Here is a 20,470-nt window from a genome sequence, read left to right as displayed (position 1 = left end):
AATTGTGTGCTTTTCCCACTTTGACACTATGACACAAACTCAATAAAGTTCAGAGTTGGGATTTACTAAAAAGCAGTACTAAGCCCCTTCACACAAGAGTGAACTACACAATCAAATCAAATAATAATGGTTGCATTTATTAATTCCACCCCAAAAGATGCCAAAGTGCTTTACATACAGGTGAAGACCCATTTCATCCACCACTTGAGAGCATTATGGAGTGTGAGGCTCGACCACTGTATTGTAAATTTACTCTCCTCACATCTGGGAGATGTATCTGTCTCCCTTTGTGTATCAGTAAAATCTTTCATCCCTGCTGCAGTCTCACTCAAATTAAAATAACTCTCTAATCTCTTGTAGCACTGTTGTACTCTATTCTTGATTAATGATATTTGTCTGTTTTTGCTGTCTTTTTTTGGTGGATTTTGCTGTAAATCCCTGGTTATAATAAAGTCCAAATTGAAAATTTAATTAGATGCAAATTAAAATTGAACTTCAGCGTAGCCATTTGGCACCAACTGTCCCACTGTAAATCAACAGATATGGGAAATTACATCATCAGCTGATTTAAGGGACAATAAGAGTGACAGATTTCCCAAGTTATCTGGTACATTATCATATCCACAAAATAAAAGAAAAGATCAAAGATTAGAACCACTGGAAATCTCAACATTTAAAATGTCTGATGATTTTAATAACTAGTAATTTACTGTTCAACTGAAGCACCAACTCCCACACAAGTTGCAAAGAGATGTTGTCATATAACTTTATTTGTTTCAATTTGACAAGATCTTTAAAGTCCTTTGACTTAATTTAGGTGTCTTAAAATTTTAACTGACCGCACTTCTTATCTGTTTCTTAATGCTAGCCTCTCTTTCCTCCATTTCCTGTCAGATCACAGGTACACCTTTATCTCTTGTGCTGGGGTGGCTTTGTGGCCAGCAGAGGAATACTATTCTGTTAGGCCCCTGAGCAAGGCCCTTAACCCAACTGCTCCAGAGGCGCCGTATAAATGGCTGACCCTGCTCTCTGACCCCAAACTTCTGTCCCTGTCTGTGTGTCTCATGTGATCAAGTTGAGGTATGTGAAAAGACAAATTCCTTATCCAAGAAATTGTATATGGCCAATAAAGTGATCTTATCTTATCTTAGAGAGATAAGAGCACATTTCCTTGTCTCTGTCTCCCCTTACAGGTTTCTTCTGGTGACAGGATGGAAAAGTTGGTGGTCAACTGTCCCATCCATCCTTATTGTTCTTGCCATGAAGACAACAGAGTTTTTTAACAGCCACTGTGAAGGTTGCAGGAACATCTCACTTTATGTCTTCTTCCACACTGTCTTTGCCAGTTTGTGCAATATTTTATAACTTCACAAAAATATAACAATGGAATAAGAATAGTTCTGCCAGCCCGTTACAACTATGTTTCAACCTAAATAAATACCATCAAATATAACATGTTAGTCTTCCTCTTCTTTGCAGTTCAAACGTATTTCTTGCTTTTTAAAGAAAAACTGCCTCTTCATTTCTGGCTCATGAAGAAGGGCACACCGAAGACATATAATGGAAAATTTTTCAAAATCTGTGAAATAAGTTTAACATTTTTCTTAAATAAATACACTCAGTGCTGACCAGTGAGTTATTCCTCACACAAGCTACTAGATTACTCTGAAAGTTTCAGATGCCATAGATGTTTAATGTCTTCCTACAACTCCTTCTACAATATTGTGCTCTGTTTATTGATACAGTAGCAACAATGGAACTCCTGTTTGTGTATATACAACTCGTTCTGTCACTATAGAGCAGGATGATGCACTGAGGCAGAACAGACAATTTATACAACTTACTGATATCATAATTCAAAATGATGTCTTACATGCAAATTGTTAAGACCATGCCTACCTGTTTTGCATACAAGGGGTCAGAAAACCATTAAAATCTGACGGACGACTCATAACCACCCTGTGGACATTTGTTCAAATCAGCAAAAGACATGGTTTCGATCATTTCAGTTACCTGGATTATATTATTCTACATTGTGGGTGAGTCTAGAAAACATATTTTCTACCTTTGAATTCTCACAAAAAAAAACATAATGAACTGAAAAGACATTGCTATTAAAATGTGAGCTGTGTATTATACATTGTTATCTTCTTCCTACAGTGACGGAGGGTCAAATCACAATGACTCAGACTCTAGACATTGTCTCGGTGTCTCCTGGACAAGATGTCAATCTCCAGTGCAGTGCAAGTCAGGACATTGGCTGGGGCTTATCCTGGTACCAGCTCCAGCCTGGACACAGTCCCAAACTGCTGATTAAAGCTGGGAATGAGAGATTCGATGGGGTTCCAACTCGTTTCAGTGGCAGCAGATCTGGAACTGTCTTCACCTTCAAAATCACTGGAGTCCAGGCTGAAGATGGAGGAGATTACTATTGCCTTGGTTATAAAAGCAATCAGTTCACACAGAGATGAAAGTCTGTACAAAAACCTCCTTTAGGTCTACAGGAGCTGCTTGAACGCATCAACAGAAACCACAGGGGACTGAGGCTTAGAACAGCTGTACAGCTGGTACAGTTAGATTTGATGGGTTTCAGTGGTAGCGGATCTGGAACTGTCTTTACATTCAACATCACGGAAGTCTAAGATGTACATGTACAGATGCAGCCATTCAAAATGGGTGAGGTATTTCGCGGCATACCGCGACACGCCCACCGGGGTATCATGCGGTTCACGTGTGTCACGTGACTAACTACCCAGCGTCGCCTTGTAAAACCGCCAGGGGGAGCTTAACCTCTCATGTACAGCATTTGAGCCTTTAATTTTGAACTGTGTATTACAGCATGTTAATCATCAGTCATTAAAATGTTGGTATATTTTATGAACGCAAGATTGCTCAGTTGGACAAAAGTACACAACCTACCTTTATCAGAAATATTTATGCATCAAAGCCTTTACTGAAGATATTACTAATAGTATTAATAATGGATGACTTTGGACAAGCTATATACTCAAAGTATAATTTCTTTAGCACATTTGTACAAGCACTTGGAATCTGTCCAAGCCATACTTTGTCAGTCATTTTGTTTTACTTCAACGGGCATAAAAACTTCCTTGCTTTTAACAGGGCGTTTCATAATTTCTAACTACGAAAATGATTTAAAATGCGACACCTATCATTCAACTAGAGCTTAAAATATCACAAGGATCCTCAAGAGCACAGCAAAGAGTGTATTAAAAGACACTTGTATTTATCAACGCTTTCTTTTCTTATAGAACCACTGTGTGCTAAAGAAATTATACTTTGAGTATACAGCTTGTCCAAAGTCATCCATTATTAATACTATTAGTAATATCTTCAGTAAAGGCTTTGATGCATAAATATTTCTGATAAAGGTAGGTTGTGTACTTCTGTCCAACTGAGCAATCTTGCTTTCATAATATATACCAACATTTTAATGACTGATGATTAACATGCTGTAATACACAGTTCAAAATTAAAGGCTCAAATGCTGTACATGAGAGGTTAAGCTCCCCCTGGCGGTTTTACAAGGCGACACCGGATAGTTAGTCACGTGACACACGTGAACTGCGTGATACCCCGGTGGGCGTGTCGCGGTATGCATCGTGCATCGTGACGCGCGATGACGCAAAATACCGCGGTACGTGATTGGTTGACAGACAGGGGCACTCGTGGTCCGTTGGTCTGTCGTAGAAAGACTTACTGTAAATGTCTTTACTGTGCCCGTTGTAGATATTGAATTTTACCACTGAAGGGAAATCTTAGTAGCTGAGCATAAAAAGAATAGGAGCATACTGTAACGCGTGTGAAGGCCATAAACAATATTAATTTTGGAACATAAACATACAGTATATAGCTGGTCTTGGTACTTTAAAGAAAAAAATACACACCAGTATTCCATTTCTCCCTAAACATTGTAAGCTCAACAAGCATACTTTTAGAATTTGATTAAAAGGGAATATAATATGGAATCGCGTATCTCAAGAATTTAATAACGGTATGATTATATCCGTGTACTGCGGCAGGGCTGTGTAGGGCTGTTTCGTCTGCCTGTTCATGCGAGCTGTCTTGTAGCCTACTGGTCTAGGTGCGTGCCAATCAACTGGCAGGTTGTGTGTTTGAATCCAGCTGGTGCTGGACTTTTCATTTTTATTTATTTATTTTTTAATCGCGTAACATAAACATATTACCGTATGCAAACTGTACTGTATACAGTATGTATATGTATATTTAATGTCTTAACTGTGCCCGTTTAAGTATTGAATATTCATATCTAATTTTACCACTGAAGGGAATTCTTAGTAGCTGAGCATAAAAAAATAGGAGCATACTGTAACGCGTGTGAAGGCCATAAACTATATTAATTTTGGAACATAAACATACAGTATATGGCTGGTCTCAGTACTTTAAAGAAAACATACACGAAACATGGTTTCATTATGACCAGAATCGGTCTTGAGATATTTTTAACTTGATTTACAGTATTTGAGAGGTATGTCTTAACACCGATACTACAGTGCTTAAGTACTGCTCACGTATATGTTTCTAGGTTTATTTTATGCATTTCATACGGTCAAATTACTTTTGAGCAACTAATAAGAAGCGCGAAACGGTATGCGTTTTAGTTTCGTTTTGTGCTGGGACCCGTGGATTGATTAGAGATATCAAGTACATACAAGTCATTTTTTAAATGTTGTAGTTCGTCTTGAAAAAATGTTACGAGTACATCATCTATCAACAATTACACAGGTTCTGTTTCCATATTGCGGATTTTGGTTACGTAATATTATTTTCTAGATTTCATGTTGTGAATATGATGGGATGTCTGATGGGATGTTTCTAAAAATCCATCCTCTGTAAAACGTCTTCTCTAGTTGTCCTGCATATGTTTTCGCTAATGAAGCTGTGTGTTCTGAGCCTGGATCTCTACATTTCTGTATGAACCAGCTTAGAGGGCTAAAAGACAGCTTGTGTTTAAATTGAGTGTAAGGAATTTATGCTTCTAAAGTCATGGTCAGCATTTATCTTTGTACTGTGCTGTAAACTTGTTCTGTGCCAAGTCACATTATTTTATAGCGTTTTTATAGCGTTATCAAATACGGTGTTACTGTAGTTTACTGAGTCCCATGTCACATGGTCTGTGATTGAAACCTGTAAAACCGGTTTAATTCGTCACAGCCAGCACTCTTCAGGTGTGAGGGTCTTCTGCTCAGAATGAAACGCTAAAATGTTTGTGTATATTCTAAAGGTAGTGGGGGCAGGGTGTGTGGGAACAGGTTTGGTTGAAATTGCATTGGAGATCTATGTTCTTCACACCTGAAACATTTTCTCTGAAAGCATTTTCTTCGCAGTTTAACCGATCTTGTTACAGCATGTTACAGTTTACTATTATTAACCATATTAATTTTAAGTGCTTAATGTAAAATCTTGTAAAAATATATTTTCATTGTTCAAATATACATTAAGTCTGACTATCATATAATAAGTTGAATACAAAACTAAAGAAAAAATAGGGTTAAATATAATTCAAAATATTTTGCTAACAATGTTAACTGTTTATGAATAATAAAATGTATTAACTAAGGAGTAGGATGGCACAGTTGTTAGTATGTTTTTTGTTTTGTTTCTTTTTCATAAATACAACAGTAGTACCTGATGTCTCAGTGGCTTTCAAAATTAAATTATGCATGCAAACCTGTGAACTAGAAAGATAACTAAGATATCCATCCATTATATTCCATAATATCCATGAAATATATGGCGCTGAAATATGTGTGACGCAGTGGTGGCCTGACACGGTGAGGTGCCCTGGCAGCTGTATGATGCAGTGGTGGCCTGGCACGGTGAGGTGCGCTTGCAGCTATGTGACGCAGTGGTGGCCTGGCACGGTGAGGTGCGCTGGCAGCTGTGTGATGCAGTGGTGGTCAGGTATGTAGAGGTGCACTGGCAGCTGTGTGTTATGACGCAGTGGTGGCCTGGCACGGTGAGGTGCGCTGGCAGCTGTGTGATGCAGTGGTGGCCTGGCACGGTGAGGTGCGCTGGCAGCTGGGTGATGCAGTGGTGGCCTGGCACGGTGAGGTGCGCTGGCAGCTGTGTGGTGTGATGCAGTGGTGGCCTGACACAGTGAGGTGCGCTGGCAGCTGTGTGGTGTGACGCTGTGGTGGCCTGGCACGGTGAGGTGCGCTGGCAGCTGTGTGATGCAGTGGTGGTCGGGTATGTAGAGGTGCACTGGCAGCTGTGTGTTGTGATGCAGTGGTGGCCTGGCACGGTGAGGTGCGCTGGCAGCTGGGTGATGCAGTGGTGGCCTGGCACGGTGAGGTGCGCTGGCAGCTGTGTGGTGTGACGCAGTGGTGGAAATGTTCACCATGTTTCACCATGCTGAAAATGTTTGTACCAGACTTTTTTGAGGCCAGTTTAATTGTGTCTGAAGTCTGATGTTGTAAATTTTATTGTTAAAAAGATCCATGAAAATGTCACTACTAAAGTTAGCTGGTACTGTTGGTATTGTAAGTGGCAAGTTGAGCTCATATTTTAGATTTTGTGTAGTTGCTAGCGTTGAACTGTGTGTTGGATGCACATGAATATATTCATTATATGCCAGCGCACCTCACTGTGCCAGGCCACCACTGCATCACACAGCTGCCAGCACACCTCACCGTGCCAGGCCACCACTGCGTCACAACACACAGCTGCCAGTGCACCTCTACATACCCGACCACCACTGCATCACACAGCTGCAAGCGCACTTCACCGTGCCAGGACACAACTGCGCCACACCACACAGCTGTCAGCGCACCTCACCGTGCCAGGCCACCACTGCATCACACAGCTGCCAGCGCACCTCACCGTGCCAGGCCACCACTGCGTCACAACACACAGCTGCCAGCGCACCTCTACATACCCGACCACCACTGCATCACACAGCTGCAAGCGCACTTCACCGTGCCAGGACACAACTGCGCCACACCACACAGCTGCCAGCGCACCTCACCGTGCCAGGCCACAACTGCGTCACATAGCTGCAAGCGCACCTCACCGTGCCAGGCCACCACTGCGTCACATAGCTGCAAGCGCACCTCACCGTGCCAGGCCACCACTGCATCATACAGCTGCCAGGGCACCTCACCGTGTCAGGCCACCACAACGTAACACCACATAGCTGCCAGCGCACCTCACCATGCCAGGCCATCACTGAGTCAGAGATTAAATAAAACCTCACTCGCACCAAACAAATTTATATTTCTAAATATCACAACATGATCGAATTTAAGTCATTTTAATAACAATGAATAGTCACCTAGGCGTTACAATATAAACATTTATATTGATTTAAATAACGTTTTGATTTAAATCGCAAATGCGGGTTTAAATATATGTGTTTTTTGATTCACAATCAGACAAATGCAACATAAATTGATATCTTTGTCTTCTAAGTATCTTAATAAACTTTCAGCATAGCTTTCTCCCCGTTTAGATTTATTTTGGGATCAAACGTGAAAGATTAGATTGTAATCGTTTTTATTTTTTAAATACATTTTAGAAAAGTGTAATCTATACTAAAAAGCTGTACACCACCTGCTATAAAGATACATATTGTAATACTTTCGGGTTCGGATAGGACAGACATGAGAACTCAGACTTGCGGAGTTAAAGCAAGTTAAAGCCTTGATTTTATATATCACCTTTAAAAGTGGCATCTCAAAGCAAAGTAAATACCCAACACTGATTGTACCCATCTGTCATGCTAATAAAGCAGCTTGAATTGAATTGAGAGAGGGGGGGGGGTATATTTGCTTTGTGTATAAAGTACATTGTGAATGTTTTCACAGCCTTCACTTTGTCGTTTTTATGCCATTTTTTGACCACGCACGAATATTCCTATGTCCGTATCTTCGCAAGGGAATCAGTGTGAATTTTAATACTAATTAAATGACCGCGGGCACTTTCCACCCCCTCTACATTCTCAGAGTAGAACAGACTAACCTTCTAATGAAAGACGGTCCACCCCCCACGGACAGGAAAAGTGCCCACAGGCACTTAAACTTAATATGGTCAGTAACAGTAAACAGTAACATGGTCAGAAGGAGCACGTACAAACGTTTCCGAAATAACCACATGTAAGACTCTGATGCTTAAAATGTTTAGGGAGAAAGTGGAATACTGGTGTGTATTTTTTCTTTAAACTACCAATACCAGCCATATACAGTCTGTAACGTAGGGATTTCTATATGTCTTTATTTAGTGGTTACATTAGTGACAAAGAATAAACTTTTAGCTTCAGTAACGTGTACATATCTCCCCTTTTTATAAAACGACTTGGTTGAAAACTGTTCCAGAGCCACTGTTGTTTCATCAGTGAAAAGTACATCATGAAATGCCTCTCCCTGTTCAATCCACTGGAAAAAAGAAAAGGAGCATAAAGCTTCTGATGGTCATAAACGATATTCATTTAGGAGCAGCATCAGAGGTATGTTTTTAACTGCACTGCATTGGAGAGAATACCATAGTGTGTTTTTTTTTTACTCCCTGGCGGAAACGATCCTGATCAGTTTAGAAATCTGTGTACGCTGTAAGGTTTTTACTTCTTAAACTTTTAAAATACACGTTTTGAATAGAAAGAAATCCTCTTCCTGGTACAGTTTGTATAGCAAACCAGCACGTCTTTTTTCTCCAATCAGAGGGGTGTCAGATGGTGTCAGCCAATCACCATTCTGAAGCCCTACCATAATCTCTGGTATGGGGAGACCCCAGAATTCTGTCCCATAGTTTAGACAGATGATAGATACTTTTATTGATCCTGTGAGGGAAATAAAGTAAATCATTTTCATTTTAGGAAATTATTAAATGCTCGGTTAAAAGCAAAGGAGATCTGTTATAGTGGACATAAAAACAAGAGTTTGCTGTGGCGTTATTGGAAACACAAATTTAACAAAAAAGCGCTGGCATTATATCCTAGAAGACACAGACCGGGAGAATGCCCGCAGCGTAAAAGAAAATGCCTGATGAACTAGGGATTGGACAGTTTCCAAGTGCTTGTACAATCAATGGAAATGTTCAAATAAATGTGCAAAAGAAATAAACAAAATAATCATTTATTTCTTTATCATATTGGGTAGCTAATGTCCTCTCTTTGCTAGTTAGTGGCTGTGTTTCTGCGTTGGGTAGCAACGGGTGACTGTTCTCAGGCGGAAGATGTAAACAGCTTAATGCTTAATGAAGGCTGTGAAAACATTCACAATGTACTTTATACACAAAGCAAATATACCCCCCCCCCTCTCAATTCAATTCAAGCTGCTTTATTAGCATGACAGATGGGTACAATCAGTGTTGGGTATTTACTTTGCTTTGAGATGCCACTTTTAAAGGTGATATATAAAATCAAGGCTTTAACTTGCTTTAACTCCGCAAGTCTGAGTTCTCGTGTCTGTCCTATCCGAACCCGAAAGTATTACAATATGTATCTTTATAGCAGGTGGTGTACAGCTTTTTAGTATAGATTACACTTTTCTAAAATGTATTTAAAAAATAAAAACGATTACAATCTAATCTTTGCATGTTTGATCCCAAAATAAATCTAAATGGGGAGAAAGCTATGCTGAAAGTTTATTAAGATACTTAGAAGACAAAGATATCAATTTATGTTGCATTTGTCTGATTGTGAATCAAAAAACACATATATTTAAACCCGCATTTGCGATTTAAATCAAAACGTTATTTAAATCAATATAAATGTTTATATTGTAACGCCTAGGTGACTATTCATTGTTATTAAAATGACTTAAATTCGATCATGTTGTGATATTTAGAAATATAAATTTGTTTGGTGCGAGTGAGGTTTTATTTAATCTCTGACTCAGTGATGGCCTGGCATGGTGAGGTGCGCTGGCAGCTATGTGGTGTTACGTAGTGGTGGCCTGACACGGTGAGGTGCCCTGGCAGCTGTATGATGCAGTGGTGGCCTGGCACGGTGAGGTGCGCTTGCAGCTATGTGACGCAGTGGTGGCCTGGCACGGTGAGGTGCACTGGCAGCGGTGTGATGCAGTGGTGGTCGGGTATGTAGAGGTGCACTGGAAGCTGTGTGTTGTGGCGCAGTGAGGTGAAAAGACCAATACTTTTCCCATTGAATTTTAGAAGAGGTTCTCACCGGCTACAAGACGGGATGGTAGTTTAGTCCACAGTAGTAATAGCCATGTTATGTGCCCTATTTCAGACTGCCTCCTTGTCTGCCATCTGTCCTGAATCTGCTGGGCAACTGTGCTTTGATGTAGCTGGTCTCTCAAGTTACATTCTGGGCATCTGTCAAAGAGACAGTATAGCATTCCATACCTGGTGCCTAGGCACTCAGGTTCTGATTCGCCACACATCTCGTGGCATTTTTTGTTAATTTTACTTGAGAGGGAACTGTAGCCATAAGGCCCTTCAGGTTACCTCTTCACCAATATTCTTATGCAGGGGAGACGAGAGACATTCTATGGCATTTTCCCTTGTCTATCTGTGACACTGGTATACTGTATATACTCAATACTACCTATCTATAAGTGAGGCATCCCATAGGCTTGTGGTTGCTTATTCCTACTAGGAAACCAGGGTCACATGGGTCAACTTACATTCTATACCTCACCTTATATATGAAAAACAAATTTCAATAAAACACAAAAGAGGATTTCTGAACCTGATAGCAGCTGATGACACAGGTTGGCACAGTGGCACAGTGATCTTCTGAACCTTTCAAGTACTTTCCTAGCACTGATGGTGGATTTCATCCAGCTGATTCTTGAAAGAAAGCAGGGTATTGGCTTAGACAGCATGGCTGGGAAGCTTGTACCACATTGCCACAGCCTCTTGAAAAAAGATTTAAAAAAGGGAAATAATTATTTGAAGAATTAAAGGAACAAGTAATAGGTTTATTCCATGCTGAAAAAAAGAAGAAAGAGAACACAACGTTTCGGCCGTGGAGCCTTCTTCAGGTGTCACCTGAAGAAGTAATAGGTTTATTCCATGCTGAAAAAAAGAAGAAAGAGAACACAACGTTTCGGCCGTGGAGCCTTCTTCAGGTGTCACCTGAAGAAGTAATAGGTTTATTCCATGCTGAAAAAAAGAAGAAAGAGAACACAACGTTTCGGCCGTGGAGATTTCTCGACTCTTTACTAAACTTACGAGGCTTTGCTATTTAACGAATCCGTCATCGGGGCTGCAGTAATCTTAAAGCGTAGTGTGTATATTATATTTGCACCAGGAAGTAGTGAAGAAGGTATTAGTGAAAAGTATTACAAGAGTATGTGTATTTTCGTTAATGTTATTTCACTTTCCATGAGGTCACAACAATATAATTGTTTTGCTTAATAGTTTCTAGTAAACCATTTTTACATGACAGGTAGAATGCGCAACACGTTTTCACGCCTCGTCTGGCAGAGAACAGATAAAAGCGAAATGTTTAAACCATCATGAATGTGTTAATCGAGAAGGCGAAGCTAAGTTCTGTTTCGGCAAAAGTAGCTGGGGGTCCAGTATCTCTCCATTAACACTCCAAAGTAAAGTTTTTTTTCTAGAATCTAAATTACTCTTTATATTTACAGTAATAATTTGTTAGATACTGTAGCGATTTAACCTAGAAAAACCCCGTTCTTGAATATAGTACAGTAAAAATGGATTTGGGCTGATAGGTCAGACAGCATTATAAGTGAGTTCTTTAGCCTGAGGAGGACATTGTCCACCTTGTTGCTTGGTCGCTAGTAGCTGACTGATTTTGTTTTCTTTTAGCCTAACTTTTTTCTTCTGGCCTAACTTGAATGATCTGATTGATTCTTCTTCAACCACATGGGAGGACCTCTGTGAATACATCCATTAAACCCATCATACCCTCCAGTTGAGATTGAAGATATTAAATGATCTGAACGATAAAGATGAAATTGGTTTAGTCTCTTCCGATCAGAACACAATTTTAGAGATGAGGTCTGACAAGTGTTTTGTATAATTCTACCTCTAGTCGAACTTGACTTGATTTAAGTATGAAACATATTTTTATTTCTTCATTAATTTATTTTATTTCATCAGTAATTATTTCTTTTTTTCTGAGTCCCTGAGTGTCTGGTGTGTCTTTGTGACCTGGGGTGTCTCTTCTCTGCAGCCTCACTCCATGTTGCTTTTCTCCCAGGTAACACTCAGCCCTCGCTGACGGTCCTGCCCCCCTCCAGCAGGGAGCTGTCAGAGAAGAAGTCGGCCACGCTGTTGTGTCTGGCCAACCAGGGCTTTCCGTCTGACTGGAGCCTGCAGTGGACAGTGGACGGCCACTCCAGGACCAACGGGGTCACCAAGACCCCCTACCTCCTGGACAGCACTGGCCTGTACAGCTGGAGCAGCACCCTGACACTATCTGAAGCTGAGTGGTCCTCAGTGGGCACTGTGGTCTGTGAGGCCACCCACAGCTCCCAGGCTCCCGTGACAAAGGCCCTGAAGAAATCCGAGTGTCCAGAATAGCCTGGCCTGGGGGCAGCGCCTGCTTCATTCCTAGCTTAGAGCTGCAGATACTGAAGTTTTACTCTAGCTTTCCTGTGCTGTGATTTAATGGGAGGCCATCGCCCCAACGACCTGTGCCAACCTGTGCGCCAATGTGCTGTTTTTGTTAGAAACCTCTTTGACTTCACATCTTCACGTCTGTGTGTGCAAATGGCCTGTAACTGGTGTAAGTGCTGTTAGTGACCCAACAATAATAGTAATAAAGAATTTCTGAATCATGAACATTGGTGTTTGGATCATTATTCATATGTTGTTAGTCAATAATAGTTTCTCCTGTTATTAATGCCAGTAGTTAGACTTAAATGCAAATGATCTGTTTATCATGCCAGGATCACCAGCCTTCCATGTTCTGTAACATGTTGTTAAGTAGGACGACCACGCAGTGCAGATGATGCAATATAAGATGGGGAAGAAAGACAGTGGTGTGCTGTATGTGCCCTATGATCAAGTGGGCTAAAACATTCTCGCAGCCAGTTCATTCCATTGTGAATACTAATTCTCAGAACATCTGATTAAAAATCCATTAGAAAAATATGTTTCTGCACAGGGTGCTACCAGTTAGTGCAAATCTTTTAGGTTAACAGACCAGTAATGTACCATTTATTTATTGAAGGCTTTACCAAATACAGATTTTAAAATGATTTAAAAAAGAAATCTCCTAGGGCTTTACAATATCGTTTTTTTGCAGAAATGACCACAGGTTAAACCCAGCTCATGATGTGCTCTAGTTAACCAATGATGCTGAGCCTCTGCTATTTCGTGTTTTATGTTGGTTTTGTTTGAGATCTGTACAAGCTCCTGAATGAAAATGCTTCACACTATTCACAGCTGCCCTAAATAATACAACCCACCTTTCTTGGTAGAATTACAGTGAAAGGATAGTCATGCAACATATTTTTTAGGTTTAGTAAAATGGAAATATCTGGTTTAATATACAATATAAGGAACAGTTTTACAGTTTAGGGATAGCCTGTCTGCAGGAGCTTATATGCATGATTCATATACTATACTGTACATTTTGTGTGTTCTTCATCCTTGCCAATTTGCGCCTTGTACCTATTATTCTTTCAGCTGAGAACCTAGTGAAGCAAATAACTTGCTTCTGGTGAGTGTGGGAGTGCAGAATCTATTCCCTAGCTCCTTGTTAATGCTGAATTCGTTGGATGGGATTTTTGGATTTGTGAACTACTAGAAACTGAAGAGTGAAGATCAACCATGATCATAATCTGTAAATGCCCACATACAAAATGAAATGTCAAGCCTTTTACAAGCAATCTTTGTCCAAAAACTACAATGTTATCTAAAGGTCACCGCATAAAGGCTGTACATCTGCTATCTTCTAACTGACCAGGCCACAGTGCGGTTAATTAGAAGGCTTTGTACTGTTTCCAGTCACTGATTACATGTTGTTATTGTTATTTAAAATGTAGTTATAGTCATCAACCCATGTTAACACCTGTGTGTGCAAAGCACCAGTGAGCTTCTAATGAAAATACACAATGTCTGTGCCTTTGAGCACACTGGCAAAGGGCACCATTCAGGGTGGCTGCAGGACTGCAAGACTGACTGGGAATACAGACAAAACCTGTGGGAATTGTTGGCAGAATCTTCTTGGACAATTTGCGTTCTTCACCTTTGCAGGGGCTGCTTGCGTTCTTCAATGTTCTTACACTTTTAGAGTTAGTCAGTTTTATTGTATTACTCCATGAAGGGAATGTTGTGGAGTTGTGAGAGTGTTAGAAAAAGAGTACGGATGGAAACTAAGTGCATGTCTAGCAGGGATTAGCAGCCAGAGCAAGATGTGACAGAAATGTTTCTTTCAAGAGACTGTCATACCAAGAGATGTAGGAGAAATTTTTCAAACCAGTCTTATTGGATCATATCTATAATCAAACCAGGAATTTCTTGTGTAACACAAATCTCCTTTAGTATTACAGTGACTCATCACCTGAGGAGAGGTATGCTGTATATTTTGTCTTAGTGACTTAAGAAGAAGTCTCTCATGAATCTAACGTGCTTGTCTATATTGGATGAGGAATTAAAGGTAAATTCCTGACACATTGTCTTGTGGGAATTGGAAAGATATCACCAGACGAATAGGAGAGACATTATCTTTAAGAACTTGCTTAACACGGCACCTGGTTCAACCAAAAAGTGTCTTGGGCCAATATCTTCTGTCCTTTTCATAATGGTGCTAGACAGTATGCAGATTTGGGGTTGGAAATGTTGGATGTCCATTTGTTCCTATTGGAACAGCAGAAATGTCAATGCCAGACTTACTCCATAAATCATGAATTATTTGTGTGCTTAAGGATTTTTAAGGAAACTTAAAATCTTAAAGGATACTACAGGCATTTTACTCAATGATCCCGAAACTCCACTCTTCACAGATCATTCATGATAGGCTGTGGGAATAACTTACCTTTCAAGAGACATGAGTTTTTTTACCAGCTCTTGGCACAACTCTGAAATCAGCTTTAATATATTTGAGGACATTGCTTGCCTCTGGATTGTTGTTTTTTTTTTAAATCTGGAGAATTATTACAGTATGTTTATTATATGGCAGACCTATCTTGGAATTCATTTTACAACCATCTTGAGGGAAAACACAAAGGTGAGTAAGTTAAGTGTGAGTAAGTCACATGTGAGCAAAGAACAATCTGTGGTCAGATATGAGTTCAATGTGTTCAAGAATTGTAGAGTGAATACGAAGCCCTACTTGCATTGTCTGTTTTTCTGCTTTATACAGTATATACAGTATATATTCCCGAGACAAAATCCCCATAATCAAGGATAATTAACTGAAGAATATAAACAAAACATACACAGTGCAGAAAGAAGAGGGAATCGGATAGAGGGAACACTCAGACACGCATAGTGTATTGTCCAACAAAGAAAATAACCTGTGTGAATGTCAGTACCTTCTGATCAATCCTGTTAGTGTTCACACTCCAGATTCAGAAAACGGACTTTCCCAAGACCGAAGCAGGGCATCAGGAATATAGTGTATACCTTTATGAAAGAAGCAGATTTCACTGTCTGTCACAACCATGATTTAGAGATTTACCCTTAAATCTCTCTTTCATAATTCACATTCAAGTTCAGGCAGTTCAGTTTTAAGTTCTAGTTCAGTCTGCCTTGTTTAATTACATTTGAATTCAATGCCATTTCAAAGTTTTCTCCACCAGTTTTTAAACTCCAAATAAATTCCAGCACTACTTTTCAAAATCGTGTTCATTAAAACAAAGCTTGTTCTTCTATTCATTGTCACTATAATACATAAATCATTATTCCTTTTATAAAATGAGGAGATCATTTAATTGTTGAGCCTAAAGTTTTGAAAATTTCTCTGAAGCAGCACATAACCAGTACTTTAAAATTGTAATGTGAAGAAATAACATGTAAGATATATTTGCAGTGGTTAAAGAAAAGTACATTATTGGCCAAAGGCTGTGTTTTCTCTCTCTGGAGAAGCAGCAGGTTTTTGTACAGAGTCTCTATGGCAGTAAAACACTGTGGTACACTTTTGGGCAAGGCACCAAGGTGGTTGTTAAAAGTAAGTGACTTCTCTTCTTTCACTCAACTCAGCAGTCTTGTTTGCCTTTTATAAGTTGTTTTACTGTGATCCAGTGTCCTTGGTGCCTCCTGACCTTGGTTATTCCTAAATGTTTAGTTGTACAATATGTTATGGTTTAGGAGGCAAATCATGATAGAACTGAAATTGCTTCAAACAGGTTCCGTGGAATTTTCAACTCTAATGATCCTAAAATGTCCTTTACTGTATTTGGTAATATCTAATCTCCTGGATGTATTGAATGTAATGCAGATTCCTTGCCAGGGAAGAAGGGTTTCACACACACCTTAAACCTCTTTGTAAATCTGAATGTAGTGTTTGTGGGTGTTTTGACACTGAATTAGAGCAATACAAGAGGAAAGACTGGAACATAGAACCTTCATTCTTGAAAGAGCTATTCCAATTCATTTGAACAGCAACACACAATTAGATCCCAATTAACTTAAATGAAGTAATAAAGTATAGTAAACCAATGTATCATGGAGTAGGAGGTACAGTACACCTCATAGCTGTGTTTTCTCTCTCTGGAGAAGCAGTAGGTTTTTGTACAGTGTCACTATGGCAGTAAATCACGATTTCGGGCAAGGCACCAAGGTGGTGGTGAAAAGTAAGTGACTCTTCTCCTCTCATTCAGATCAGTAGGCTTGAAGTTTTTGGGGAAATTTATTTTATAGCAGTATGGAGTGTTTCATTTCTTTTGGTACCAGTTTGCACTGTTACTTTATCAGTATTAAAATCTTGCTTCAGCCCAGATCCTTTTGTTTAAGTTTTATTGATCATTTACTGTTACTGTACCAATGTTGATGTGCAGGCAGGGAAAAATGTTTCTGCTCCCAGTGTCAGTGACTGAAATCTGACTTATTGTTTTCCTGTTTTGTGCCAGTTCACTACAAGTAAGTCATACTTCTATCGGGCACCTCTCTTAAAAATTTCCTGTGCAAGTTACAAAACAAACTGCTGATACCAAGGCTGCTTACTGCTGCTGCTAATCTTAAAGAATAGATGTTGTCAGTTAGATTTTACATGCAGACTTCACTTTCAGAAAAGACTGGTGAAGACAGCTGTTTCTTTTTTTCTTTTAATTGGATTTGCTTACCACAGAAAAACATCCTTTTTTGGCTTTGTATCTAAAAGTTTTTTGATAAAATGCAGGCCTATTTTGATCTTCACCAGGTTATTTTGTAATACAGGTCTATAGATCTGTAGATAACATAACAGACTCTAACTAAACAGAAGACCCAGTTTTAATTAAATGGTTGATGTTACTGTTGTGGGTATTTTGCTAGAACAATATAAGATATTATTTATTAGTAGTAGTCAAAAATATATAAACATGATAATTTCATCTCTTCTGTAATACTAGTGGTAATTATATCACTAGAATACCCATCATTCCAGTCATTAATTAATCTATAAACAATTAAGTGAAGATACTGAGGGGGTTGGCACAAATGTAGTGCACTGAAAATCCAGAAAAAAATACATTGTCCAAGAATTTAAATATGGACAAACGGTCAGGTCATGTAATGGTCAAAACACAATAGAAATTATTATTTCATATACCTTGTTAACTTAATCCTCAGATTTTGTTGGCGGGTCTTCAGAAACAAACAGCTCTGCATGAAAAGGACAGTGGAAGCCAGGTTTTCTTAATGTTTCGCCTTGTTTTTCCCTCCTTGAACTCTCCTGCAGGAGACAAGTCTTAGATTTGGCCTCTTTTTAAACTGTGCATCTAACTAATGTGAGTTGCAGGACACATTGATCATCAACACTGCTTTGTCATCTATTGGGACCAAAACTCCACAGTCGCAATGTAGTAATTATTTTCTTTACGTTTCAGTCAGGAAAGAACGTTTACCTGTTTTTCCTTAATGTCTAACTATGGTACTATGGTAACGGTGAATGTACTTCTACAAAGTATGACACGTGTTGGTGCGAAGTTAGCGAGATTTAGTCTCCTACTGGGCGCCAGTCCTTACTCTCTGCCCTGCTCTGTCTCTCCGTCTCCCAGCCGGCGCCAGCGTGAAGCCCACTGTGTCGCTGTTCCCCCCGTCCCCCAATGAGCTGTCCGCCGGCTCGGCCACGCTGCTCTGCCTGCTCAGCGGCTACTTCCCTGAGGGGGCCAGCATGGAGTGGACGGTGGACGGCTCCAAAGTGACCAGCGGGGTCCTGACCAGCGCCGAGGAGGGGAGGGACGGGAAGTTCAGCCGCAGCAGCTCCCTGAAGCTAAGCAAGGCCGAGTGGGAGGCCAAGGAGGAGTACGTGTGCACGGTGACCCACGACAACTCGCCGGCCTCCTACAGTGTCCGCAGGAGTCAGTGCGCAGGCGCCGCGGCGTGACGCACCAGACGGCCCTGTCCATCCTTCGCCTGACTGGAGCTCGGGCCCCCCCTGTGGAGCTTGAGGAGAAGAGGGGTAGAGAACCCTCTACTCAGCCCCTGTATGTCTGCAGCTCCTGTCCCTCAGCAAAATAGCTCAGCAAGCTTGTACAGAGTGTTAGTTTAATCACTAGTGTTTATCTGTTAATTGTTGCTTTTTCTAAGACATTTTTATTGTTTGCTGTACTCTAGAGGTGAAAATAAAATGCACTATGTCAAAGGCAGAATTTGGAATTGTTTCATTTCTTTTGGGTTTTGTTGATAAATGTGGTAAGGAATAATAAATTTACATCTGAGAAAGCACCGCATTTGACCAGTACAATGACAGGAAGAGGGAATCGCCACACTGAAGGCAGCAGGCAGCCTTGACCTTGAAAGACAGGGGAGGTAACTTCTCCTTCTCATGATAAAAGCGACAATACTTTGATGATTTTGTCTACCTTCATCGTAGATGTAGATTCATGTTCAAAACACTGCAAAATATGAAAAAGGCAAAATATATACTGTACGGTGTGGTATATTCAACATTACAAGTATATTATCACATAATTCAATTATTTATACAGAGATGTCAATGAGACCCTTTCAATGAAGTTATTATTCTATGTGAGCTGAGGGATTTGCTGACACAGCAAGGAGTGTCATGAGGAGTCAGTGCGCAGAAGAGGGTGAGGGGGGCACTAGTCGAAATGAGAGAGTGAAGATAAGAGGAGGCAGAGGGATGCAGAGAATGGGCACTTAACATTCTACTTTATATTGAAGGAAATGTATATTTAGACTTGCTGTAAAGATATTGATAAAAGAAATAAACATTTCAAGTGCACACAGTGTCAAAGGTAGAGTGAATTCCATCATTTATTTGTAAATTGATCTGATTTTCTAGGTAACACTCAAGCTTTCTGAGAAATTACAGTTTAGAGGATCTGGGAGAAAAAAACACACAGTAGCATAAGTTTTATTGAAGAAGACCAACAGGTGCTGAGGCTTATGATACTGAAAAGAGTGCTGACAAATCACTTGGAGACACACAACCATGAGCTTAGTACCGACAAACTGGGAGACACACTACTGTGAAGTGTGTTCTGAAATGATAGGAGACACATAACTAGGATCTCTGTGTGGACACACTTTGAGACACACTACTGTGAACTGAGGACTAACTCATTAGTAGACACACTATTATGAACCAACACACAGTACTATGAAATAATTACTGACTCACTGAGTGACACACTAATGTTATCTGAGTATTGATAGACAGTGTACTAAGAAACGAGTATTTTCACATTGTTACACAAACTACAGTGAACTGACTATGACAAAACGGGAGACAAACTAAAGTGTACTGAGATCTGAAACACCAAGTGATACACCAAAGTATACTGAGAACTGACACACCAAGAGACACACTAATGTGAACCGATTTCTGACACACTGGGTGACACACTAATGTGTACTGAGTTCTGATACACCAGGCGACACACTAAAGTGAATTGAGTGCTGACACACCAGAAGACACACTAATGTGAACTAAGTGCTGACACACTGGGTGACACACTAATGTGAACTGTGTGCTGACTAGCTAAGAGACATACTAAAGTGTACTGAGTTCTGACACACCAGGAGACACACTGATGTGAACTGATTGCTGACAAACCAGGACATACACTAATGATCCGATTGCTGACACACTGAGAGCCACACTAATGTGAACTGAGTGCTGACACACTGGGTGACACACTAATGTGAACTGTGTGCTGACTAAGAGACATACTAAAGTGAACTGAGTTCTGACATACCAGGAGACACACTGATGTGAACTGATTGCTGACAAACCAGGACAAACACTAATGATCCGATTGCTGACACACTGGGAGCCACACTAATGTAAACTGAGTGCTGACAAACTGGGAGACACACTAATGTGAACCGATTGCTGACACACTGGGAGACACACTAATGTGAACTGAGTACTGACACACTG

General features: G+C 40.2%; 2 gene segments (V, D, J or C); both read left to right on the top strand.

Annotated features, from left to right (window-relative positions):
- Nucleotides 1-1,973: 1,973 nt before the first annotated feature.
- LOC102685293 (Ig lambda chain C region-like) lies at nucleotides 1,974-12,756 on the top strand. The segment is given in 2 exon segments: nucleotides 1,974-2,039; nucleotides 12,173-12,756. Coding segments are annotated over 2 exon segments (372 nt in total).
- Nucleotides 12,757-16,610: 3,854 nt separating this feature from the next.
- On the top strand, nucleotides 16,611-18,704 carry LOC102692049 (Ig kappa chain C region, B allele-like). The segment is given in 2 exon segments: nucleotides 16,611-16,715; nucleotides 18,120-18,704. Coding segments are annotated over 2 exon segments (378 nt in total).
- Nucleotides 18,705-20,470: the final 1,766 nt, after the last annotated feature.

This window comes from Lepisosteus oculatus, chromosome 16 (genome assembly GCF_040954835.1).
Source record: "Lepisosteus oculatus isolate fLepOcu1 chromosome 16, fLepOcu1.hap2, whole genome shotgun sequence".
NCBI classification, from domain to species: Eukaryota; Metazoa; Chordata; class Actinopteri; order Semionotiformes; family Lepisosteidae; genus Lepisosteus; species Lepisosteus oculatus.
This window is presented reverse-complemented; position numbering and strand designations above follow the sequence as displayed.